Source organism: Oncorhynchus kisutch, linkage group LG24 (genome assembly GCF_002021735.2).
Source record: "Oncorhynchus kisutch isolate 150728-3 linkage group LG24, Okis_V2, whole genome shotgun sequence".
Lineage (NCBI taxonomy): Eukaryota > Metazoa > Chordata > Actinopteri > Salmoniformes > Salmonidae > Oncorhynchus > Oncorhynchus kisutch.
The window spans coordinates 3,703,831-3,726,593 of NC_034197.2; the positions used below are offsets into that span (position 1 = coordinate 3,703,831).

The 22,763-nt window shown below is 42.4% G+C and overlaps 1 protein-coding gene across 1 annotated transcript in view; it reads left to right on the forward strand.

Annotated features, from left to right (window-relative positions):
- skia (v-ski avian sarcoma viral oncogene homolog a) overlaps window positions 1–17,817 on the forward strand; it is a 78,389-nt gene extending 60,572 nt beyond the window's left edge. The window contains exons 2-6 of the mRNA XM_020458855.2: window positions 4,671–4,906; window positions 5,918–6,204; window positions 6,317–6,672; window positions 13,025–13,255; window positions 13,981–17,817. Of these exons, the coding sequence (XP_020314444.1) occupies window positions 4,671–4,906; window positions 5,918–6,204; window positions 6,317–6,672; window positions 13,025–13,255; window positions 13,981–14,160 (1,290 nt within the window). The 3' untranslated portion in view covers window positions 14,161–17,817. The remainder of the gene's footprint in view (window positions 1–4,670; window positions 4,907–5,917; window positions 6,205–6,316; window positions 6,673–13,024; window positions 13,256–13,980) is intronic.
- The last annotated feature ends 4,946 nt before the right edge of the window (window positions 17,818–22,763 follow it).

The window sequence follows — 22,763 nt, forward strand, 5'->3', positions numbered from 1 at the left end:
GCCTAATTTAGCTGCGGCTGGCTAGCCTGTTCTCCCCTTTTTGTGGTGACCCTAGCCTGGGCCTCTAGCCTAGCCTAATGTAGCCGAGCACAACCACGTAGAAGGGTCTGTTATGTCTGTCCCCATGGACTCCTCCTGGAAGTGGAAACCTCAGTTGAGGAGGAACAACACCAGACCGCATTCTGTTCTGGGAAAGCCCAAAGTGCATCAGCCCAATAAAAAAACGAACTATGTTCTGAAGTCTATTTTCTGAAAGTTATCAACATTGTCCTTCCATAAGAACGTGGAGACTGAGAGAATGCTGTCAGGAGCAAAGTCTTAACGTTGGACTTACATGATATTTATATATTCCATTATTTTACTTTACAATGTGTGTGTATTGTTAGAAATTACTGCACTGTTGGAGCTATGAACACAAGCATTTCTCTACACCGGCAATAACATCTGCTATGATTTGATAAGGGATGGCTAGGACCGTTGGAGGTTGAAGTTGCAGGTTAAGGTTAAGTTGTGGAATTGGGCTGTTTTTGTTCTCGTATTAGGGAGACATGAAAAGAGATGGGGTTGCTAGATGAGGGTGTTTGTGTGTATGTAAAGGTAGTACAGATGCTGACCCCTCTCACTACAGAAGTCAGCTACCTGAACATATGCCTCTCGTCTCACCCCTTGCTGCTACTAGTACACACACACGCGTGCACACAGAAACGTGTCAGTAATTCCCTGGCTGTATATTTTGAACATGACTGCCTTAGAACAGGGATATTCAATCAACAACTGAATACACCCTCTCTATACAGCAGCCCAACTAGAAGGACTAAACATACTCACTTAACTGCTGAGCACAGAGAAAGTGTTCCTCGGTATATCAAAGTGAATACTAAATGAGGTACTTTCAAGTTTAGTCAGCAAAGCGAAGAAAAGTAGAATCTCCAAAATGCACATATCCAGTTGCACCGTACTTAGATATTTAAATAATTATAGTATAGAGTAGACTCTTAAGATGAAATTGAGCCTAGTCTGCAGTGTTGAGCTTGTGTTGCTGTAACTAAAAAACCTGTTTAAAGTTATTTACCTCACCGAGTACAGAGACACAGGTGTGTGTGTGTTTTAATCACATTTTCACGGAAACCTGTTGTCTGACGCCTGTTTGTTTGCCAGCAGATGTAGACTTTAGGTTTCTGCGGTTAAGGCGCAATGAGACATCTCTCGCTTCATGTCCTTCTGCGAGCTAGCAGCGAACACTAGACAAGGTGCTAGGCTAATTTCCAGGAAGGCCCTCCCTTCCTGCAGTCACAGTGTGGCCCCTCCAGCGAGGAGGTCAAAGACAGGTCACAGGCAGGGTGGGACTCGATAGTTAGAGACTTTAATTTCCCCTTAGTCTGAGAGGATGTTAGCTTTGCACTAGCTAACACAACATGTTTGGTGCCACATATACATAATCTAGCGCCACGGGCCATTCTTCTCTCTGACACAACCACGTCACTGACACTGTTGACAAGGTTTCACACTCAGGCCGCAAACTCAACGTGGAAGTGAGGTCGGCAGGCCAAACAGGAAGTGACCTCATTCACGCGGTCAATGTCACGGTCAGGGTTTGCCTAGACAACCAAGATGTAGTATAGTTGAAACCGGACCAGAATAAGACCAGAGTATTGGTCTTTGAACCGCTTTGTCCGAGAGTTGCAGCAATTTGGTTTCATTTTGATCTTGAGATGGAAATTTTAAATTGTGTTGAGATACGGTTGATTGTTTACCCCGACAGTTTGTTTGTTTACCTCCCTGTGTTGTCGGGACTTTTTTTCTTCATTCTAGCTTGGATTTGCTTGCTTGCTTTTGTTGAATGGAATTTGAATGGAATTTGCTTGTTTGGAGAGGACATCCTGTAATCTGTGTCACAAGAAATGCAGTGTTGAATTGAGACAGACAAACAGACAGAGGGAGGCAGGGACAGTGAGAGACAGAGACCGAGGGAGAGAGCAATGAAAATGACAGATTGTGTCATGGGAGTGTCAGTTCTACCTCTTGAGAAAACAGACCGTCTATCCACTGTACCACAAAGCCTGGGCTTTTTCGGCGAGGAGGATTTTTTTCAAGCCTTTTTAGATCCGACAATTATCCTCCCACCAAAATTGCCAAGTCACATTTCCCCCCCCAGAATCAAGCAATTCTCTAACTTACTAGGAATTTGATTGGCTCTGTAACATCCAACACCCTCATTGGATGTGTAACATTGAGGGCTCAGACATGGAGTTGTCTGAGTAAGAGCCCCCTGCCTGTGTGGCCAGAGGTGACCTTTGCTTCCTCGTCTGCTCTAGTGTTAGCCTCAGCGCTAGCTAGCCATAGCACGAGTGTTTGACTATGCTGAGCTGCTACATTGGTGTACCACACTGTGATAGCTAGCAGACAGAAGAACTTGAAGAGTTTCATACAGGGCACATAGACCTTGACTGAGCGTGACTGACAGAGTGTGACGTGCCCCACCCACATGAGCAGACACACACGCTGGCAGACATGCATGCCACACACTCATCCGGAGAGCTTCCTGGCAGCTGAGCATTATCCACTACTGTCCCTATCTTCTCTCTCTCTATTTTCTCCCCCCTTACCTCCATCCACCCAGCCAGCCCTCATGAGAAAAGGCTTTGTCACGCTCTCAACCCCGGGTTATTCCTAGGCGGTGAGGGTGCAGATACTATGACTCCACTGAGGTGTGAGATTTCAAAAGCGGGTATTTTCAGTGAGCCGAAACTCGTCTGGGCATGTCTCTCACACAACTTGGCTAATCAAAGGCCTTATATTCGAGTGTGACATCCTGTCTATGCTGTGTAATCCAGACAGGATCATAAAAACAAGCCTTGCCCCTCCCTTTCTTCCACCTCACTCTTGCTATACAAGCATGTACTCTTGCCCCACATTTGCAGCCCAAACCAGGAGATTTTCTCTCTCTGAAGTTATTCTAATAATCGGTGGTATTGGCAATCCTGTTGCAACGCAGTGGCTTATCAGCATAGGGCTGTTGGCTTTCTAATAAAAGTAGATGTGTCCCACCTTGTGTAGGACACACCACACGTACAGACACACACACAGTTAGTGTTGGGGTGTGTGTGAGGCAATACGTTGGGAGACAGCAATGTTACGATTCACCTCGGCCCGTCCTTCAGATTTCACTTCCTTCCACAAAGCACTGCCCCCAGCATTTCCTGTCTGGAAGACCTTGGCACGCATCCAGAGTACGTACGTACACACGCACACACACGCACACGCAGAGCCCTGGTTAGGTGGTCAGGTAGACGGAAGCAAGACATCTGCTCCTCTCAGAGACATTGGCCACGTCCCAATATTCCAAAGTGTCTTTTCTTCCTATGTCCTAGTTCCTATTTCCACGTTCTCAATCATTTGAGTCGATTTTGTAACGATAGGCTATTGTCTGTCTGTGGCCAAACATCACATGTGTGATATAACGAATGCTAGATTTGGGCTCTCTAATGTTGTTCTTGTGTACAACAATATATTACAATCAGCAATTGTGACATAAGGCTTGGTTTGTGTTATGATGCTAATGATGAGGGAGTGGAATTTTATAGCTATTATACATTTCTATATCATTTCCAGATGCTCTGTTGTCATTCACTCTCGGTACAACTATTAGCATTTGCAAAAAACATGTGTATCTCTTTTTCAAGCAAGATAGTAGTAAAGGACACACAGCATTACGTTTATTGGTTGGCTCGAGAGAATGAGAAAAGGAAGAAGAGGAGAGACAGAGACTTGCAGTGAGGAGGGCTGCGGGGGGGCGGGGGAGACTAGTGACAGCCACAGCTTGGAGAGGCTGAGGTCATGGCAGTCCGGAACACAGACCTGCCCTTGTCTGCTTTTTAAAGACTCCCTCAGCTCAGAGACAGAAAGAGAGAGAGAGAAAGAGAGAGAGAGAAAGGGATAGAGAGAGATGTCTCACCTCTGCTGAAATACACTGTAGTACAATTGTCTGGAGTACTGGCGTGTGCAGACTGTGTGTGAGTGTGAGCGCGTGTGTGTGTACTGTAAGTGTTTGAAGCAATGTAGCCTATCTTAGTGTCAACATTATTGCACCACTGCTCAAAAGCTGTGACTGTTGATAGTTGTTTGACCAAAACAAGCTCAACCTCAGTCAAACAGTCTCTGTATAACTTATAAGTGGGTCATACAGTATGTCAATATACCAGCTGGTTAAGAAGGGCTTGCAAGCTCCAGTGTGAGAGTTGAGGCTTCCGTCTTGTGTTGTCTAACACTATAATAACCCTCAAGCACTCCCAACTATAGCAAATACACGCACACACACACAGTCAACACCACTCCTAAATTTACACACACTTATAATCCGAGTTGTCAGACGCCTTTTCTGTGACACCTGTTTCGAGGAGTTAATCGTTGATTTGGGCTCACGCACGCACGCACACACACACACAGGTGAGAGCCATCTTATACCTCTGGATGCATTTTCAGTTCACTGGCATTAGAGACTGGTAGGCCATTGAGGATGCCAAGGCAGTGCGGCTCAAATTGCCATTCGCTGGACAAAGGAAACGTCCGGTCTCTGAATAGAACATAGATTTGACCTTGTACTTCTAAAATTGCCCTACAATTTATCTTACATGCCTTTTTCTCTTCTCTCCCTTCTTTTCCCTCCCCAGGCATCAGATCCCATCCCAGCCAAGAAGTCTAAACATGAAGACTTCCCATCGCTGCCCCTGTCCGCTGAGAAAGAGAAGCAACCCGATTGGTTAAGATCCCTCTCGGCTTCAGACAATACGGGGCTCAACTGCATCCAGCCCAGACAGAGACCCTCGGCTTTCAGGCCCTGGTCCCCTAACCTCTCGGCTGGGGACAAAGAGACGCCCAACCGCCCTCTGGCTGCACTGAGAGACAGGTGAGCTCAACATATGCACAACAACAAACAACAGCACACTACCCTGAAGAAACACACATGTCGACATAGTACACCAAGTCCATGCTTTAAACACATGTCAATCATCCAAGCCTCTAAAACAGGGGTATCAAACATCGCGAGGGTGTTCAATCCAGCCCGTGGGTGGTTAGAGTTTAAATACTTTAAAATGACTCAATATACTTTAAAATCACTACAACCAAATCGAAACTGTGTAGAAATGAGTATGGACCAATATTCACACAGTTTCTTGACTGTCCAGCTCGCTAATAATCACTGTGCACAGTCAATGAACCTACATTCATACAGTTTATTTATTGACAGTCAGGGAGCAAAAAATTAAATAAAACACATGGATAAGAGAGACAATTTTTTTCCAAGTTTCAACGGCAAGGAAATATAACCAATTTTCAGAGCGTCCCTCCGGACTTGGGTGAAGACCGAATGCTCCCCCCGGGACAAAATGAGTTCAACACCCCTGCTCTAAAACAATGAACAATTCCAACTGTTTAAAAGCAGCAACAGTTTGGTTGCTTTGAGAGCACAACCACGGCAGCCATTTTGGATGGGAATTTTGTGCTCATTCCCATGTCACGGAGGTGCTCCCTCCCAGAATGCCTCACGATCAGGAGGGCCCACCGGCTTGTCTGGGTGGGCTGAGGTCAGGGGGTAGTGCTGACTGTACCGCCGCCTCCCACACGGCACCACTCACACACATTCAACCGTGTGCACCCACTCGGAGTGAATCACCACACACACACAAGCACATAATACACACTTTACATTCACACATTACATTCACAATTTTTCACTTAGACGTGTGGCTGTTGAACCCATTTTGGATTGTGACATAAAGTATCACGCATGCTCATTGTTAGCTCATTGTCAAAGCATCCGCAACATTCTAAATTCTTTCCCTGTAGTCCAACCAAAAACACCTAAAAACCAACCACCTCTGACATCCTCCTCTCTCTTTCTTTCTCTCCCTCTTAGCTTCTACAACTTCAAGACGATGGAGAGTGCCGTGGCCCCAAACGTTGCCCTCACACCCCTCCCCCCGGCAAAGGCGGGGCCGCTGTCCCCGTCCGTGCCCAGCACCTTCCACCCCAGAGCCAGAGAGGCCCCAGGAGAAGTGGCCATCTCCAGGCCCCGGAAGAGGATTGCCACCGTGGAGCTCCCGCACCCAGGCCCTGAGCCCCTCTGCCCCCCATCAGCAGCAGCCAGCAAGCCCCCACAGGAGGACTCAGAGGTTGAGATTGAGGTGGAGAGCCGAGAGGAATGTGAGTATCCCAGAAACATGTCATGTTTAAGATTAAGTTTGTCAACAGCCGAAAACCTCTTTCTCTGACTCAAATCTTAACATTACTCTCTCTCTATCCTCTCCTTCCCCAGTCACTTCGTCCCTTTCCTCCCTCTCCTCCCCATCCTTCACCTCCTCCAGCTCGGCTAAGGACCTGAGCTCGCCTGGAGCACAGGGCCCAGTGTGTACATTGACGTCGGCTGTATTGACCCCAGAGGGTGGCCCTTTCACTGGGGTAGCAGCAGCAGCAGTGGCAGTGGTGTTGGCCCCCGATGTACCCGGGGCCGGGGGTCTTGAGTCGGAGCTGGAGACCCTGAGGCAGGCGCTGGACAGCGGGCTGGACTCCAAGGAGTCTAAGGAGAAGTTCCTGCATGAGATCGTCAAGATGCGGGTGAAGCAGGAGGAAAAGCTTGGCTCAGCTCTGCAGGCCAAACGCAGCCTCCAACAGGTACAGAGACCCATCAATCAACTATCCTATATCCCAATTCATGTACCCTGAGTATACTAAACATTAGGAAAACCTTCCTAATATTGAATTGCACCCCACCCCCCTTTTGACCCCAGAGCAGCCTCAATTCGTCGGGGCATGGACTACAAGGTGTTGAAAGCATTCCACAGGGATGCTGGCCCGTGTTGACTCCAATGCTTCCCACAGTTGTTTGCTGGATGTCCTTTGGTTGGTGGACCATTGTTGATACACACGGGAAGCTGTTGAGCGTGGAAAACCCAGCAGCATTGCAGTTCTTGACACACTCAAACTGTCACCTACTACCATACCCCGTTCAAAGGCACTTAAATCTTTTGCCTTGCCCATTCACCCTCTGAATGTCACACATACACAATTCATGTCTGAATTGTTAAATTACTTAAAATACCTCCGTTAACCTGTCTCCTCCCCTTCATCTACACTGTTTGAAGTGGATTTGACAAGTGAGATCATAGCTTTCACCTGGATTCACCTGGCCAGTCTATGTCATGGAAAGAGCAGGTGTTCCTGATGTTTTGTACACTCAGTGTATATTTAATCAAATATCCATTAATATTTATAAAATATATAGAATTGCAGAGACAGGTTGATGAACTATCCCTGTGTGATGGGGAACCTTGGCTAAGATCTGACAACTCCCAGGGCTAATGTCTAGGTTTTAGCCCTATTCTTATGCCAGTTTGTCTTAGTTTCCTCAAACTCTTAAGTGCCAGACGGAGGGCAAAATGTTAAGAACTCAGATGACTGGCGGCTTACACCATGACTTGGCAAAAACATTTTAAACGGATGTTGCTGCAAAAGCAGTCGGAGCAGACTTCCATTTTTATTTTGGTATTGGAAAGAAACAATCTTTTAAACAAACGACAACTGTGTGTGTGTGTGAAGGTACACAACATGCATCCTCCGACATGGAACATTATTCAAAAGTTCCACTTAAGTGACCAAATAGGACATTTTGTAAATTGAGCAAGTAGAACGGGGGATTTTTTTTCTGTCCTTTTAATCATACTTTTACGAAATAGCTAACAAAGCTTGACGACAGACATGCTTGTCCTGGCAGTTAGGTTCCCATGAGAAGGGTGTTTCTATATACACACACACATATACACACAGAGAGAGATAAATCTCTTAGTCTCTCAGTTTCAAAGAGGAAGGAAACCTCACATCTGTTCGCCCCCTCATCTCCTTAACCCTTCACTCAGAGGACCTCACCCATCCCTATAGTAAACTCTGTGGGCTGTGGCATATTGAAATAGGAATTCTAGGTACATGTACAGTATATGGAGGAAAGCTCTATTTGGTGACCTGCCTATGAATGTATCAGTAGCTAGCCTACACGTTCTTAACTTTGCATCCCTTGACTGAAACCACTTGACTTGTTCAACTACAGTTGAAGTCAGAAGTTTACATACACCTTAGCCAAATACATTTAAACTCAATTTTTTCCACAATGCCTGACGTTTAATCCTAGTAAAAATTCCCTGTCTCAGGTCAGTTAGGATCACCACTTTATTTTAAGAATGTGAAATGTCAGAATAATAGTAGAGAGAATGATTTATTTCAGATTTTATTTCCTACATCAGAACTTTACATTCACTCAATTAGTATTTGGTAGCATTGCCTTTAAATTGTTTAACTTGGGTCAACCGTAGCCTTCCACAAGCTTCCCACAATAAGTTGGGTGAATTTGGACCCATTCCTCCTGACAGCGCTGGTGTAACTGAGTCAGGTTTGTAGGCCTCCTTGCTCGCACACGGTTTTTCAGGTCTTCCCACAAACAAACAGCACACTCCGGTAAGGGGGGGGGGGTCGTCTGTGCACATTTGTAAACAACAGCTGGTGCACAAAATCTAAGGAAGTCTCTAGATTTTGCTCGCCTGAAGTAGGGTATATTGTGATAAATTGCAGGCCACAGTTTTCAGCTATACTTTTCGTGGATGTTTATTTACCACCACAGACAGATGCTGGCACTAAGTCTACCAAATTTCCATCAACATGTTAAATGTGCAACCTGGGGGGAAAAAATTCAGGGCTAAGGTTGAATCACACTACACCGGCTCCGATGCTCTTCTTATGTGGCAGGGCTTGCAAACTATTACAGACTACAAAGGGTAGCCCAGCCACGAGCTGCCCAGTGCCTACCAGACGAGCTACGAGCTATGCTCACTTCGAGGCAAGCTACACTGAGGCATGCATGAGAGCATCAGCTGTTCAGGATGACTGTGTGATCACGCTCTCCGTAGCCAATGTGAGTAAGACCTTTAAACAGGTCAACATACACAAGCCTGCGGGGCCAGACGGATGACGGCTGACCAACTGGCAGGTGTCTTCACTGACATTTTCAACATGTCCCTGATTGAGTCTGTAATACCAACATGTTTCAAGCAGACCACCATAGTCACTGTGCCCTAGAACACTAAGGTAACCTGCCAAGGTAACCTGAGACAGCCCATAGGGAGGAGGTCAGAGACCTGGCCGGGTGGTGCCAGAATAACAACCTATCCCTCAAGTAACCAAGACAAAGGAGATTATTATGGACTACATGAAAAAGAGGACCGAGCACACCCCCATTCTCATCGACGGGGCTGTAGTGGAGCAGGTTGAGAGCTTCAAGTTCCTTGGTGTCCACATCAACGACAAACTAGAATGGTCCAAACACACCAAGACAGTCATGAAGAGGGCACGACAACACCTATTCCCCCTCAGGAAACTAAAAAGATTTGGCATGGGTCCTGAGATCCTCAAAAGGTTCCACAGCTGCGACATCGAGAGTATGTATACCAGTATACTGGTTGCATCACTGCCTGGTACTGCAATTGCTCGGCATGGCAAGAGGTACCAGAGTGCCAAGTCTAGGACAAAAAAGCTTCTCAACAGTTTTTACCCCAAGCCATAAAACTCCTGAACAGGTAGTCAAATGGCTACCCGGACTATTTGCATTGTCGTCGTCCCCCCAACCCCTCTTTTACGCTTTTATTTTTATAGCTGCTGCTACTCTCTATTTATCATATATGCATACTCATTATAACTATACATTCATGTACATACTACCTCAATTGGACCAACCATTGCTCCCTCACATTGGCTGACCAGGCTATCTGCATTGTGTCCCGCCACCTACCACCCGCCAACCCCTCTTTACGCTACTGCTACTCTCTGTTCATCATATATGCATAGTCACTTTAACTTCTTATGGCTGCAGGGGCAGTATTGAGTAGCTTGGATGAAAGGTGCCCAGAGTAAACGGCCTGCTCCTCAGTCCCAGTTGCTAATATATGCATATTATTAGTATTGGATAGAAAACACTCTGAAGTTTCTAAAACTGTTTGAATGATGTCTGTGAGTATAACAGATGGCAGGCAAAAACCTGAGAAGAAATCCAAACAGGAAGTGGGAAATCTGAGGTTGGTTGATTTTCAACCCAGCCCCTATTGAATACACAGTGGGATATTGGTTATGTTGCACTTCCTAAGACTTCCACTAGATGTCAACCGTCTTTAGAAACTTGTTTGATGATTCTACTGTGAAGTGGGACCGAATGAGAGAGGAATGAGTCAGGTCTGACCATGCACGTTCACATGAGAGGGAGCTCTGTTCCATCGCACTTCTGAAGACAATGGAATTCTCCGGTTGGAACATTATTGAAGATTTATGATAAAAACATTCTAAAGATTGATTCCATACATCATTTGACATGTTTCTACGGACAGGAACGGAACCTTTTGACATTTCGACTAAAACTAGGGAACGCGCTTCATGACTTTGGATTTGTTTACCAAATGTGCTAACAAAAGTACATCAATTATTGACATTATCGAACTAAATCAAACATTTAATGTGGAACTGGGATTCCTCAAAGTGCATTCTGATGAAGATCATCAAAAGGTAAGGGAATATTTATAATGCTATTTCTGATTTCTGTTGACTACCCAATATTGGCGGATATCTTTTTGGCTGCTTTGCTGTCTGAAAGCTGTACTCAGATTATTGCATAGTTTGCTTTTTTCGTAAAGATTTTTTGAAATATGACACAGCGGTTGCATTAAGGAGAAGCGTATCTATATTTCCATGTCTAACTATTGTATTTTCATCAACATTTATAATGAGTATTTCTGTAAAATGATGTGGCTCTCATCACCGGATGTTTTTGGAACTAGTGAGCGTAAAGCGCCAATGTATACTGAGATTTTTTTTATATAAATATGCACTTTATCGAACAAAACATATATGTATTGTGTAACTTGTCCTATGAGTGTCATCTGATGAAGATCATCAAAGGTTAGTGATTAATTTTTATCTCCATTTGTGCTTTGTGTGACTCCTCTCTTTGGCTGGAAAAATGGCAGAATTTTTCTGTGACTTGGTGGTGACCTAACATAACCGTTTGTGGTGCTTTTGCTGTAAAGCCTATTTGAACTCGGACACTTTGGTGGGATTAACAACGAGATTACCGTTAAAATTGTGTAAGATACATGTATGTTTGAGGAATTTTTATTATGAAATTTCTGTTGTTTGAATTTGGCGCTCTGCACTTTCACTGGCTGTTGTCATATCGATCCCGGTAACGGGATTGCAGCCCGAAGAAGTTTTTACCCATATCTACATGTACATACTACCTAAATCAGCCTGACTAACCGGTGTCTGTATGTAGCCTCGCTAAGGTATATAGCCTGTATTTTTTTCTGTTGTTTTATTTCTTTACCTACCTATTGTTCACCTAATACCTTTTTTGCACTATTAGTTTGAGCCTGTAAGTAAGCATTTCACTGTATTATTCAGCACACGTGACAAATAAAGATTTTATTTTCTATAGGATTGAGGTCAGGGCTTTGCGATGGCCACTCCAATACCTTGACTTTGTTGTCCTTAAGCCATTTTGCCACAACTTTGGAAGTATGCTTGGGGTCATTGTCCATTTGGAAGACCCATTTGCGACCAAGCTTTAACTGATGTCTTGAGATCTTGCTTCAATATATGCACATAATTTTCTTTCCTCATGGCGCCATCTATTTTGTTAAGTGCACCCGTCCCTCCTACAGCAAAGCACCCCCACAACATAATGCTGCCACCCCCGTGCTTCACGGTTGGGATGGTTTTCCTCCAAACACAACGACGGTCATTATGGCCAAACAGTTCTATTTTTGTTTCATCAGACCAAAGGATATTTCTCCAGAAATACAATCTTTGTCCCCATGTGCAGTTGCAAACCGTAGTCTGGCTTTTTTATGGCGGTTTTGGAGCAGTGGCTTCTTCCTTGCTGAGCTGCCTTTCAGGTTACGTCGATTATATGACTCATTTTACTGTGGATATAGATACTTTTGTACCTGTTTCCTCCAGCATCTTCACAAGGTCCTTTGCTGTTGTTCTGGGATTGATTTGCACTTTTCGCACCAAAGTACGTTCATCTCTAGGAGACAGAACGTGTCTCCTTTCTGAGCGGTATGACGTCTGCGTGGTCCTATGGTGTTTATACTTGCGTGCTCTTGTTTGTACAGATGAACGTGGTACCTTCAGGCATTTGGAAATTGCTCCCAAGGATGAACCAGACTTGTGGAGGTCTACAATGTATTTTTTTGTCAAGCAAAGAGGCACAGAGTTTGAAGGTAGTCCTTGAAATACATCCACAGGTAAACCTCCAATTGATTCAAACGACGTCAATTAGCCTATCAGAAGCTTCTAAAGCCATGACATCATTTTCTGGAATTTTCCAAGCAGTTTAAAGGCACAGTCAACTTAGTGTATGTAAACTTCTGGAATTGTGATACAGTGAATTATAAGTTAAATAATCTGTCTGTAAACAATTGTTGGAAAAATGGACTTGTGTCATGCACAAAGTAGATATCCTAACCGACATGCCAAAACTATAGTTTGTTAACAAGAAATTTGTGGAATGGTTGAAAAACATGTTTTAATGACACCAACCTAAGTGTATGTAAACTTCCGACTTCAACTGTATGTATTATAACACAGTACATTGTGCAGTAGAACGTTTTCAACAGACTTAATGTTACATTAAACTTTCATTGTTAGTTTGGATGAACTTTTATAAAATAATTTAACGCTATCTCTTTATCTGTTTACCAGGAGTTCACTATGAGATTCAGAGGATTCAAAGTTCAACAGTGTTTCCTCAGGTGCAATGTCAACAGTTAGCTTGTTGTCTGGTTTAGCATCCCTGACTACATGTAATGCCAACTCTTCCTCTGTAGGCTAATGCTAATTTGCTTTTGCTAACCTGTACACGCTAATGGTAACTCAGTAATGCTACTGCTAGTTAGCTCATCCTAATGTTTACGTCAACTTTGTCCCATAGGAGTTGGAGTTCTTGCGGGTGGCTAAGAAAGAGAAGCTCAGGGAGGCCACGGAGGCCAAGCGGAACCTGAGGAAGGAGATTGAGCGCTTGCGTGCTGAGAGCGAGAAGAAGATGAAGGAGGCTAATGAGTCACGCATGCGTCTGAAGAGGGAGCTGGAGCAGGCCCGGCAGCTCCGAGTGTGTGACAAGGGTTGCGAGGCGGGCCGCCTGCGCGCCAAGTACTCGGCACAGGTGAGGACACACACACCATAGGCTACTCAAACCCAGACAGAGAAGAGGCCATAGTCAAAGTGTCTGTAGTCCGATTACATAAACACTCTGAAGCTGAGGCTATCCCTGAAAGTAATTGCAGCATTTCTGTCTAACACCAAGGTTAAGCGCTCAAAGTCAACTAGGTAAGAAGAAAAAAACTTTCCTTCTGCGTGGTCGAAAACATATGGGTGTAACCCAAAGAGCACAGACACAAGATAAGTGCTAGCCTAAAGAGGAAACAGGAAGAGACGTGTAGTTCCTTTTAAGCATCATGGGAAATATAGATTAGACAAAACAAAAGAGAAGTACACTGGCCTTGAGTCCTGGTTTCTCTAAAAAGAGCAATTTGCTTTCTAGCCCTGTCTTAAAAGCCTTTACTTGAGTGAATGTTTATAGTGTTTGTGGTATTTGGAGAGACAGCTAAGTTGGGTCTGTGTCGCTAGTTCACTGTTGTGTGTCTGGGTCGGGAAGTGGAGAGGCTTAGAGGTTTGCAATGGCGGGGGGAAGGATGTGGCTATGACGTCTTGCTGTCACACTGGCTGTGTGTGTGTGTGTGTGTGTGATTTAAGTTTTAAGAGTTAAAGAGATGATATTAGGTAGTAAACAAAAAAAATACATAAAATGCTGAAAGTAGACACACTAAGCAGGTGTATTGTCTGGTTCCTAAGCTCAACCCTTCATAGTGTTTTTTGTTGTTGTTCCAGATCGAGGACTTGCAAATGAAGCTCCAGCATGCCGAGGCAGACCGCGAGCAGCTCCGGGCAGACCTAATGCTGGAACGGGAGGCCAGGGAGCACCTGGAGAGAGTGGTTAAGGAGCTGCAGCAGCAGCTGTGGCCCAAGGAGCAGGACAAGACAACCAAGGATACCCCCGCCAACAACTAGCCCCTTCCACCATCAACCCCCTTCCAATCCCCCACCATCAGCACCCCAAAACAAAACTACGCCCACCCCACCCAACCCAACCAGAGAGACTGAGTTAACAGAGACAAAATAGAGAAAAGCAGATATATCGAACCTCTATATGTGCACGTATCCATCCTCACAAAAAATGTATGAGTGCTTGGGTGCATCCTTGGAGCAAGAAACAAAGCAAGTCAAACTCTGTATGTGTTACTAGGACAAGCACTGAAACGCACCTCTCCTCCACAAACTGAAAATTGAATCTGAAGAAGAATATAGCACAAAATATGGTTGTGCCTGTATTTTCTCTGAGACAAAAACTGGTGAGCATTTTGGATACAGACTTTTCTATGAGGAAAAAACATGATAATAATACAAGATATTAGACTGGCCTGTTTAGAAACAAAATGGAGGGCTTTCAAAATGGCAGACGAGCCGAGCAGGAAGACTGGACTCTGCCCACGTGCCCCAGCAGGACTTCTACTCCATTTCCCGTGAAGAAGTTAAAAATAATTTTATGACTTTATAAGCTATTTAAGAGTGCATAGTGATATAAAAAAAATATTTAAAAAAAAATCTTTGATTCTTTGTTCTATCGGAGCTTAAAAAAAGATTTACAAAATATATTAACAGACAACAAGCAAGACAAACTACCACCAGTACCACCATGGTTCGTCGGTGAGTAGAGCAGGACATTGCGATCCACCGAGGAAAAGTTTGATCTCTCTTTTTTTTTTACTACTCCAGAAATACATAACGTTTACTATGGGAGAGGTGAGGAGGAATGCATTGGACTAGATATTCTATCTCTTTGGAACTTGTAAAGAACTTATAAAGATAAACTTTGTGATCAATTTGGATCTGGGTGCAATCTGAAGCCCAGACCTCTGTCAGTTTCCCCGGGACTGTTGGTTAAAACTAGCTTGCCTGTGTTTCCTCCTCTTCATTTGATTACCGAGAGTTGACAAGACTTGCTCAAATTAAGATAAAAAAATTAAACATTTGAATATTATGATTTTAGGACTGGAAGTGGCACCTTTAGCCAGAACCACAAAATGTTATTTTTAATTAAATTATGTTATGTAAATATAGATATGTTTTTTTTTACGTTACAATTATAAATCGCACTTTGTCATAACAAAATACTGTTATAATGCATTATACTCCCACTATTGTCTTCAATCTTCCATTGGAGAGGACATATCCATGACAAGAACAATATAAATCCAAGTGAGCATTTTGTTAATTATATGCAACTCATTTAAATGCAATGTATTCGTGTGTTTAAGACAAAATATTGTAAATAAAATGAGAGAGAAAAGGGGTGTACACGCTTGCTTGCTGATACAGTTTGGGCTGTTGAAAAATGGAATTTCAATCATTTTTTGGCACTAATTATACCCCCTTTGGCTGTTTAATCAATTGACACTCCTCAAAATAGAAAGATAGTGGGACGTAAGATTGCAAAACACAGAATGTCTTCGAGTGCCCATCTCTCCTACATTTTTGGTATTTATTAATACGCCAATGATTCATCGAAGTTCCAAGGTGTTAAACAGAGCTGTTTGACCAGTCATGGAAAAGCAGTGATTGTTAGAGTCCGAAGACACATTGCTCACATGTTTACCTGGGAGAAATTCATGATTAATTAAAAAAGACATTTAATAATGCTCCAAATACACAGTGGGTACAATGCAATCCGAATGTACGTTGTGTTTATGCCATTTTCCTTTGGTTGTTGATGTTCTTGTTGTTGTTTTTAACGTGGGATATTCTTATTGCTTGTCTGTTTTTCCAATCGAAAACTCATATTTTCTTTCATATGCATGACATTTGAGAAGGTTTACCATACATATAGTCATTATTGGGCATTGACACTGTACATGTAAGGGTTTTATTGTGTTATGCAATATACAGCAAACAGCCCTCATTTTAAAGGAAACTAAACTTTGTTTATTACATAGATCAGAAGAAGAACTACTTCACAAGTACACCCCAAAACACAACACAAGTTCAAACGCAATGCTGGACAACCTCAAGTGCCTGAAAGTGGGCAGATGGTTTCCAGATCAGGAACACTGGCGATGAAGTAATTGTAGCTGGCCCATAGGGACATGCTCAGAGTCAACTCCACCACGGGATGTCATTCCCGTCACAGTGCAGATGTCAAGCCTGTCACACAGTGCAGACACTGTCAATGGAGGGGATACTTTCTTTTTGCACTCTCGAGGGGAGTATCTAGAACATTCTCCCTCCTCTCAGCACTATCCCTCTCGACAGGCCTGACTTGACTACCTTGCTCAAGTCACAAGATGAAGCTATTGCAGTTTACGGTAGTAATTACATTTACTCTACATTATCAACAAAAAACAATTTAATTACTTTTAACTGCTAAAAAAACAATAATATCTGTAATTCATTCAGAAATGCTCTTTCAGAGATATGCATGTCAAAAACAATTCTAGGTATCAACAGAAAACGTATGTACCATAGCTATGCGGTATTATACGGTTAATCTTGGTTGTAGATAAGGATGTCATACCAGTTTTACATGATCTGGTCTGCCTATCCAAAGGTGGACATCTATGACTAGTGAAGAGGGCATTATGTTGAAGCCTTAACCAACATTAGAAAGGGCAATGTTATTGAGAGACTAACACTGAGTTTGTGACTTTGACAGACCTTAAATTGGCACATTTTATAGTTGTTTTTACACTCAAACAAATTGATATTTGTAGTTTCCTTTTCATGGTTTTCTACAAAAAGGGGAGAAAATGACGACATTGGCGCTTCGCTCCCAAGTAAAAGAAAAAAACGGTTAAATTATTTATCATTTTCTAAACAGGAACCATTTTCCTAAATGGACGACAATAAAGCAGCAATAACAGTACATATTCATAGACAAAACTAGCCAGTGTGAAGATTAAAAAAGAAGAATTTACAAATGTAAATAATTTTTCATTTACAATATTGTATTATATATGTACAAGGTTTATCCTTATTCAAAAAGAAATCTTTTCTGACACAATAGCTGTCTTGTTTTTTTGAGTTTGTGTTTTAACCGGGAACATGTTTTTAAAAAATCATTATTGCAGTGCGTTAGAGAATATACCCTACATAAATATGTTTTTATCCCATTGTTTGGATATTTTCTTTTTACTGTAGAGTCTTTATATTGAATGACTTTTTTTCACCAGTTCATATATATTTTTAACAATATATTCAATATCAAATAGTGTCCCCATGGTAAAAATGAGTCACACAGGAACTACCGTCACCTCGTAGATTTTTTTTCCCATCCTTGTATCTTTTTAGCCCTACGCTGCTGCTAATACTATATCAACTTTACAATTCTAGAAATATTTTTATGTAAGAGGTAAATGTGTGCTTTCTCGTTTATTAATCACGCATATAGTATGAAAAAAAAGCTTGGCTTATTTATCTATTCCTTCCTTTCCCTTGTTTTAGCGCGCCTTTTCCACCTCCCCCCATCGACACCCTCTCTCATGACACGGACTATATTGTAAAGTAAAGGACTTTATGAGATTATGTTTGAAAATAGCTATGCTTATATACCACAGTGACTGAATGTACAGTGTATAGATGCATTACCAGAAATAAAGTTGTTTGTCCAGATTATATGACCCACTTTTCTTTCTTATAACTGGTTGTTTCTTGCTTGTGACCATCAGTTTGACTGACTTGAATTCATCCCCCTACCTTGGGCGTCACAGTTTTTATACATGACAATGACTTAGAATATGTTGCAATAGCTATGCTGTTTACAGTATATATTGTTAGCGCTCTTATGAGCATGCATACCCCATTTGATATTGTGGCAGAGGTACGAAGACATGTAAATGTTGCTTAGTCATTGAGCTATTATTACTGTATCTTAGGTCATGAATTTAAGATTTGAATACATAAAATTCAAACTTTGGAAGACATTTGCTTTTCAATCGATGTTTCAGGCAGAGAGGTAAAACCATTCCGTTACACTCATGAAACATGGTTGTGGCAGAGAGAGCGCACGCCCCGATCCACATCGATGGGTCCGCAGTGGAGGGGATCAAAAGCTTGAAGTTCTCGGCGTGCACATAATTTTTTTTTTTTTATACATTTTTGGGTGTATTCTTGTTGTTTGGTTTATTGTTTGAACAGTCGCTGATATTAGATTTGTTTATCACTTTGAAATAGGCTACTTTAATGAATAAATGAATAGTCAAATATTGTGGAATAGCTCTAGGTACTGCTGCACTATCTGCATAGTCATTGAGCACGGGTCACTTTTATAATGTTTACGTACTATTTCAATATCTACTGCTGTACTACATTTGGCATTTTTTTAAATTTTGGCTTACTGTGTGCTGGTTGACATTTACTGCAATGATTGATAGGAACTAGGAACATTAGCATTTCGCGGCACCTGCCACAACACCTACTAAATTATGCACGCAACCGATACGATTTGATTTGGTCAAATCACTATCGGTCGTATTATAACTGCCAAAATACAGAAAACACCAACATAAAGTGTCTTAATAGGGCATTGGACCACAACGAGCTAGAACAACCTCCAATCAACTTGACATAGATTCTACAAGTGTCTTTGTACTCTTTTGGATGGATGCAACACCATTCTTCTACAAGATATTCCACAATTTGGTGTTTTGTTAATTTTGGTAGAAAAGACTGGGGGGGTCATAGCCATGGTAGACAAAATAATGGGCTTCCCAGAATTTTTGTACATGACCCTAAGCATGATGGGATTTTAATTTCTTAATTTACTCAAGAACCACACCTGTGTGGAAGCACCTGCTTTCAATACACCTTGTATACCCTTTTACTCAAGTGTTTCCATTATTTTGGCAGTTACCTCATCAGACCAAGATTCTAGTTTTGTAAGGAAACATTTTACAGTTAAAGTTAAACCTGGTCAAGAAATGTTTACCAAGTGCAACTTTAAAGTGTGCGTAAATAGAACGTAATTCCCTTTAATTAATGCACTATTCTCTCTACACGTATTCTGACCTAGCATGCTATTCGCCCTCTATTCGTTTGGGGTGGAGATCAAAGAAAGGAAGGTGTGGCAGAGGTGTTTCTACAGAAACACTGTATTCTGACCTTAGGGCCAGGTCCTAACCGCCGCTACCCTGACGTACAGTCACTAGAGAACAAACTGGACGAGCTCCGTTCGAGCTGGTTTTTCCATGCATCGTCTAGACTGGACGGCAGCATGGGGTAAGACGAAGAGGGGAGGGGTGTGTCTCTTTGTTAACAACAGCTAGTGCGCAACCTCTAATGTTAAGGAAGTCTCAAGTTGTTGCTTGCCTGGGTTAGAACACCTCATGATAAGCTGCAGACCAAACTATTTACTGAGAGAGTTTTCATCTATATTCTTCGTAGCTGTCTATTTACCACCACAAACCAATGCTGGCACTAAGACGCCACTCAACGAGCTGTATAAGAACATAAGCTAACAAGAAAATGCACATCCAGAGGTGATGCTTCTCGTCACCGGTGATTTTAGTGCAGGGAAACTGAAATCGGTTTTACCTCATTTTTACCAGCATGTCACCTGTGACAGGCGAGAAAAATCTAGATACCCTTTACTCCATACACAGAAACGCATACATGGCTCTCCCTCGCACTCCCTTTGGCAAATCTGACCGTAGCTACCCTCCTGATTCCTGCTTACTAGCAAAAACTCAAACAGGAAGTACCAGTGACACACTCAATACAGAAGTGGACAGATGAAGCAGATGCTAAACTACAGGACTGGTTCCCCAGCACAGACTAGAATATGTTCCAGGATTCACCCAATAATATGGATACGTTTACCACATCAGTCACCAGCTTCATTAATAAATGCATCGACAATGATGTCCCCACACTGAGCAAACGTACATATCCCAACCAGAAGCCATGGATTACAGGCAACATCCGCACTGAGCTAAAGGCTAGAGCTGCCACTTTCAAGGAGTGGGATACTAATCTGGACGCTTATAAGAAATCACGCCACGACCTCCGACGAGCCATCAAACAGGCAAAACGTCAATACAGGACTAAGACCTAATCCTACTACGCCGGCTTTGACACTCATCAGCTTGTAAACTTTCACAGATTACAAAAGGAAACAGGCGTGAGCTACCCAGTAACGCAAGCCTACCAGACGAGCTAAATACCTTCTATGCTCTCTTCATGGCAAGCAACACTGAACCATGCATGAGAGCACCAGCTGTTTCGGGCAACTGTGTGATATCGCTCTATGTAGCCTATTTAAGACCTTTAAACAGGTTAACATTCATAAGGCCGCGGGGCCATGCAATAAAATGCTAATTAATTACTTAAAAATCATACAATGTGCTTTTCTGGATTTTTGTTTTAGATTCCGTCTCTCACAGTTGAAGTGTACCTATGATAAAAATGACAGACCTCTACAAGCTTTGTAAGTAGGAAAACCTGCAAAATCGGCAGTGTATCAAATACTTGTTCTCCCCACTGTATCTACCTCAATTACCTCCTACCTCTGAACATGGACTTGGTACTGGTAACCTGTGTATACAGCCAAGGTAATCACTCATTGTGTATTTATTCATTGTGTTATTATTTTTTTACTTATTTTTTACTTATTTTTCTCTCTGCATTGTTGAAAGGGGCCTGTAAGTAAGCTTTTCGCTGTTAGTCTACCTACACCTGTTATTTACGAAGCATGTGACAAATAAAATGTTATTTGATTGATCAGATCCACGCTAGCTGACACCCGCATACCATTTATTTGGGCGGTGTTAGAGTTGTCAAATCCACAAGTGGCAGACATTGCCATTGGCTGCACAGAGTTGAATTAAGAGAAATCCCATGCAGCCATGTTTACAAGTTCGTACCCTGGAATGTGAGATTTAATCTACACCTCCATTAGGCTGATAATAGGGGGCATTATTTTCAATTTTGGATGAATAGCGTGCTCAGAGTGAACTGCCTCCTACTCAGTCCCAGATGCTAATACATGCATATTATTATTGGTATTGGATAGAAAACACTCTGAAGTTTCTAAAACTGTTTGAATGATGTCTGTGAGTATAACAGAACTCATATGGCAGGCAAAAACCGGAGAAATATTCCAAACAGGAAGTGGGAAATCTGAGGTTTGTAATTTTTAAACTCAGCCCTATCGAATACACAGTGGGATATGGGTCATGCACTTCCTAAGGCTTCCACTAGATGTCAACCATCTTCAGAAACTTGAATGAGGCTTTTACTGTGAAGTGGGACCGGATGAGAGCTCTTTGAGTCAGTGGTCTGGCAGAGTGTCACAGCGTCATGACACGCGGTCACGATAGAGTTAGCTCTCGTTCCATGGCTTTTCTACAGACAGTGAAATTCTCCCGTTGGAACATTATTGAACTTTTATGATAAAAACATCCTAAAGATTGATTCTATACTTAGTTTGACAAGTTTCTTCGACCTGTAATAACTTTTTGAACTTTTTGTCCGACTGGACCAGATCGCGCTTTTGGATTTGTTTACCAAACGCCCTAACAAAAGAAGCTATTGGACATAAATGGACATAAATGATGGACATTATCGAACAAAACAAGCATATATTGTGGAACTGCGATTCCTGGGAGTGCATTCTGATGAAGATCATCAAAGGTAAGTGAATATTTATAATGCTATTTATGAATAATGTTGACAACCCAACATGGCGGATATTTTTCTGGCTGGTTTGGGCTTTGAACGCCGTTCTCAGATGATGCTTTTTCCGTAAAGTCTTTTTGAAATCTGACACAGCGGTTGCATTAAGGAGAAGTGTATCTAAAGTGTATCTAAAGTTCCATGCATAACACTAGAATTTTCATCAACATTTATAATGAGTATTTCTGTGAATTCATGTGGCTCTCTGCACAATCACTGCATGTTTTAGAACTACTGAATGTAACCCACCAATGTAAAATGAGATTTTCTGATATAAATATGCACTTTATCGAACGAAACATACATGTATTGTGAAACATGACGTCCTATGAGTGTCATCTGATGAAGATCATCAGTATTGGTTTTTGTGACTCCTTACTTTCGCTGTAAAAATGGCTGGGTTTTTCTGTGGCTTGGTGGTAACCTAACTTAATCGTTTGTGGAGCTTTCGCTGTAAAGCATTTTGGAACTCAGACACTGTGGCTGGATTAACGAGAATTGTATCTTTAAAATGGTGCCTAATACTTGTATGTTTGAGAAAATTGATTTATGAGATTTCTGTTGATTTGTATTTGGCGCCCTGCAATTTCATTGGCTGTTGGCGAGGGGTTCCCCAGTCCTAGACAGGTTAAATAACTTTCAATTTGAGCGTCATTATTTTTATACAACCTACAAACTTTCTCATTCTTACCTTCTAACGCGAGTGGGATGGGTGTGGCTTCGTGACAATGATCACAAGAGCAGCTGCTCACCGATTTCTTAGGCACAGCCAAAACATCAGCTATGCGGGTGTCGGCTTGTGCCGGTTAACATTTGATCTGATTGAATCTAGTCTTTAATCTAGCAGCCAATCTACCACAATAACTTTCCTCTTAACCTTCCCCCGTACA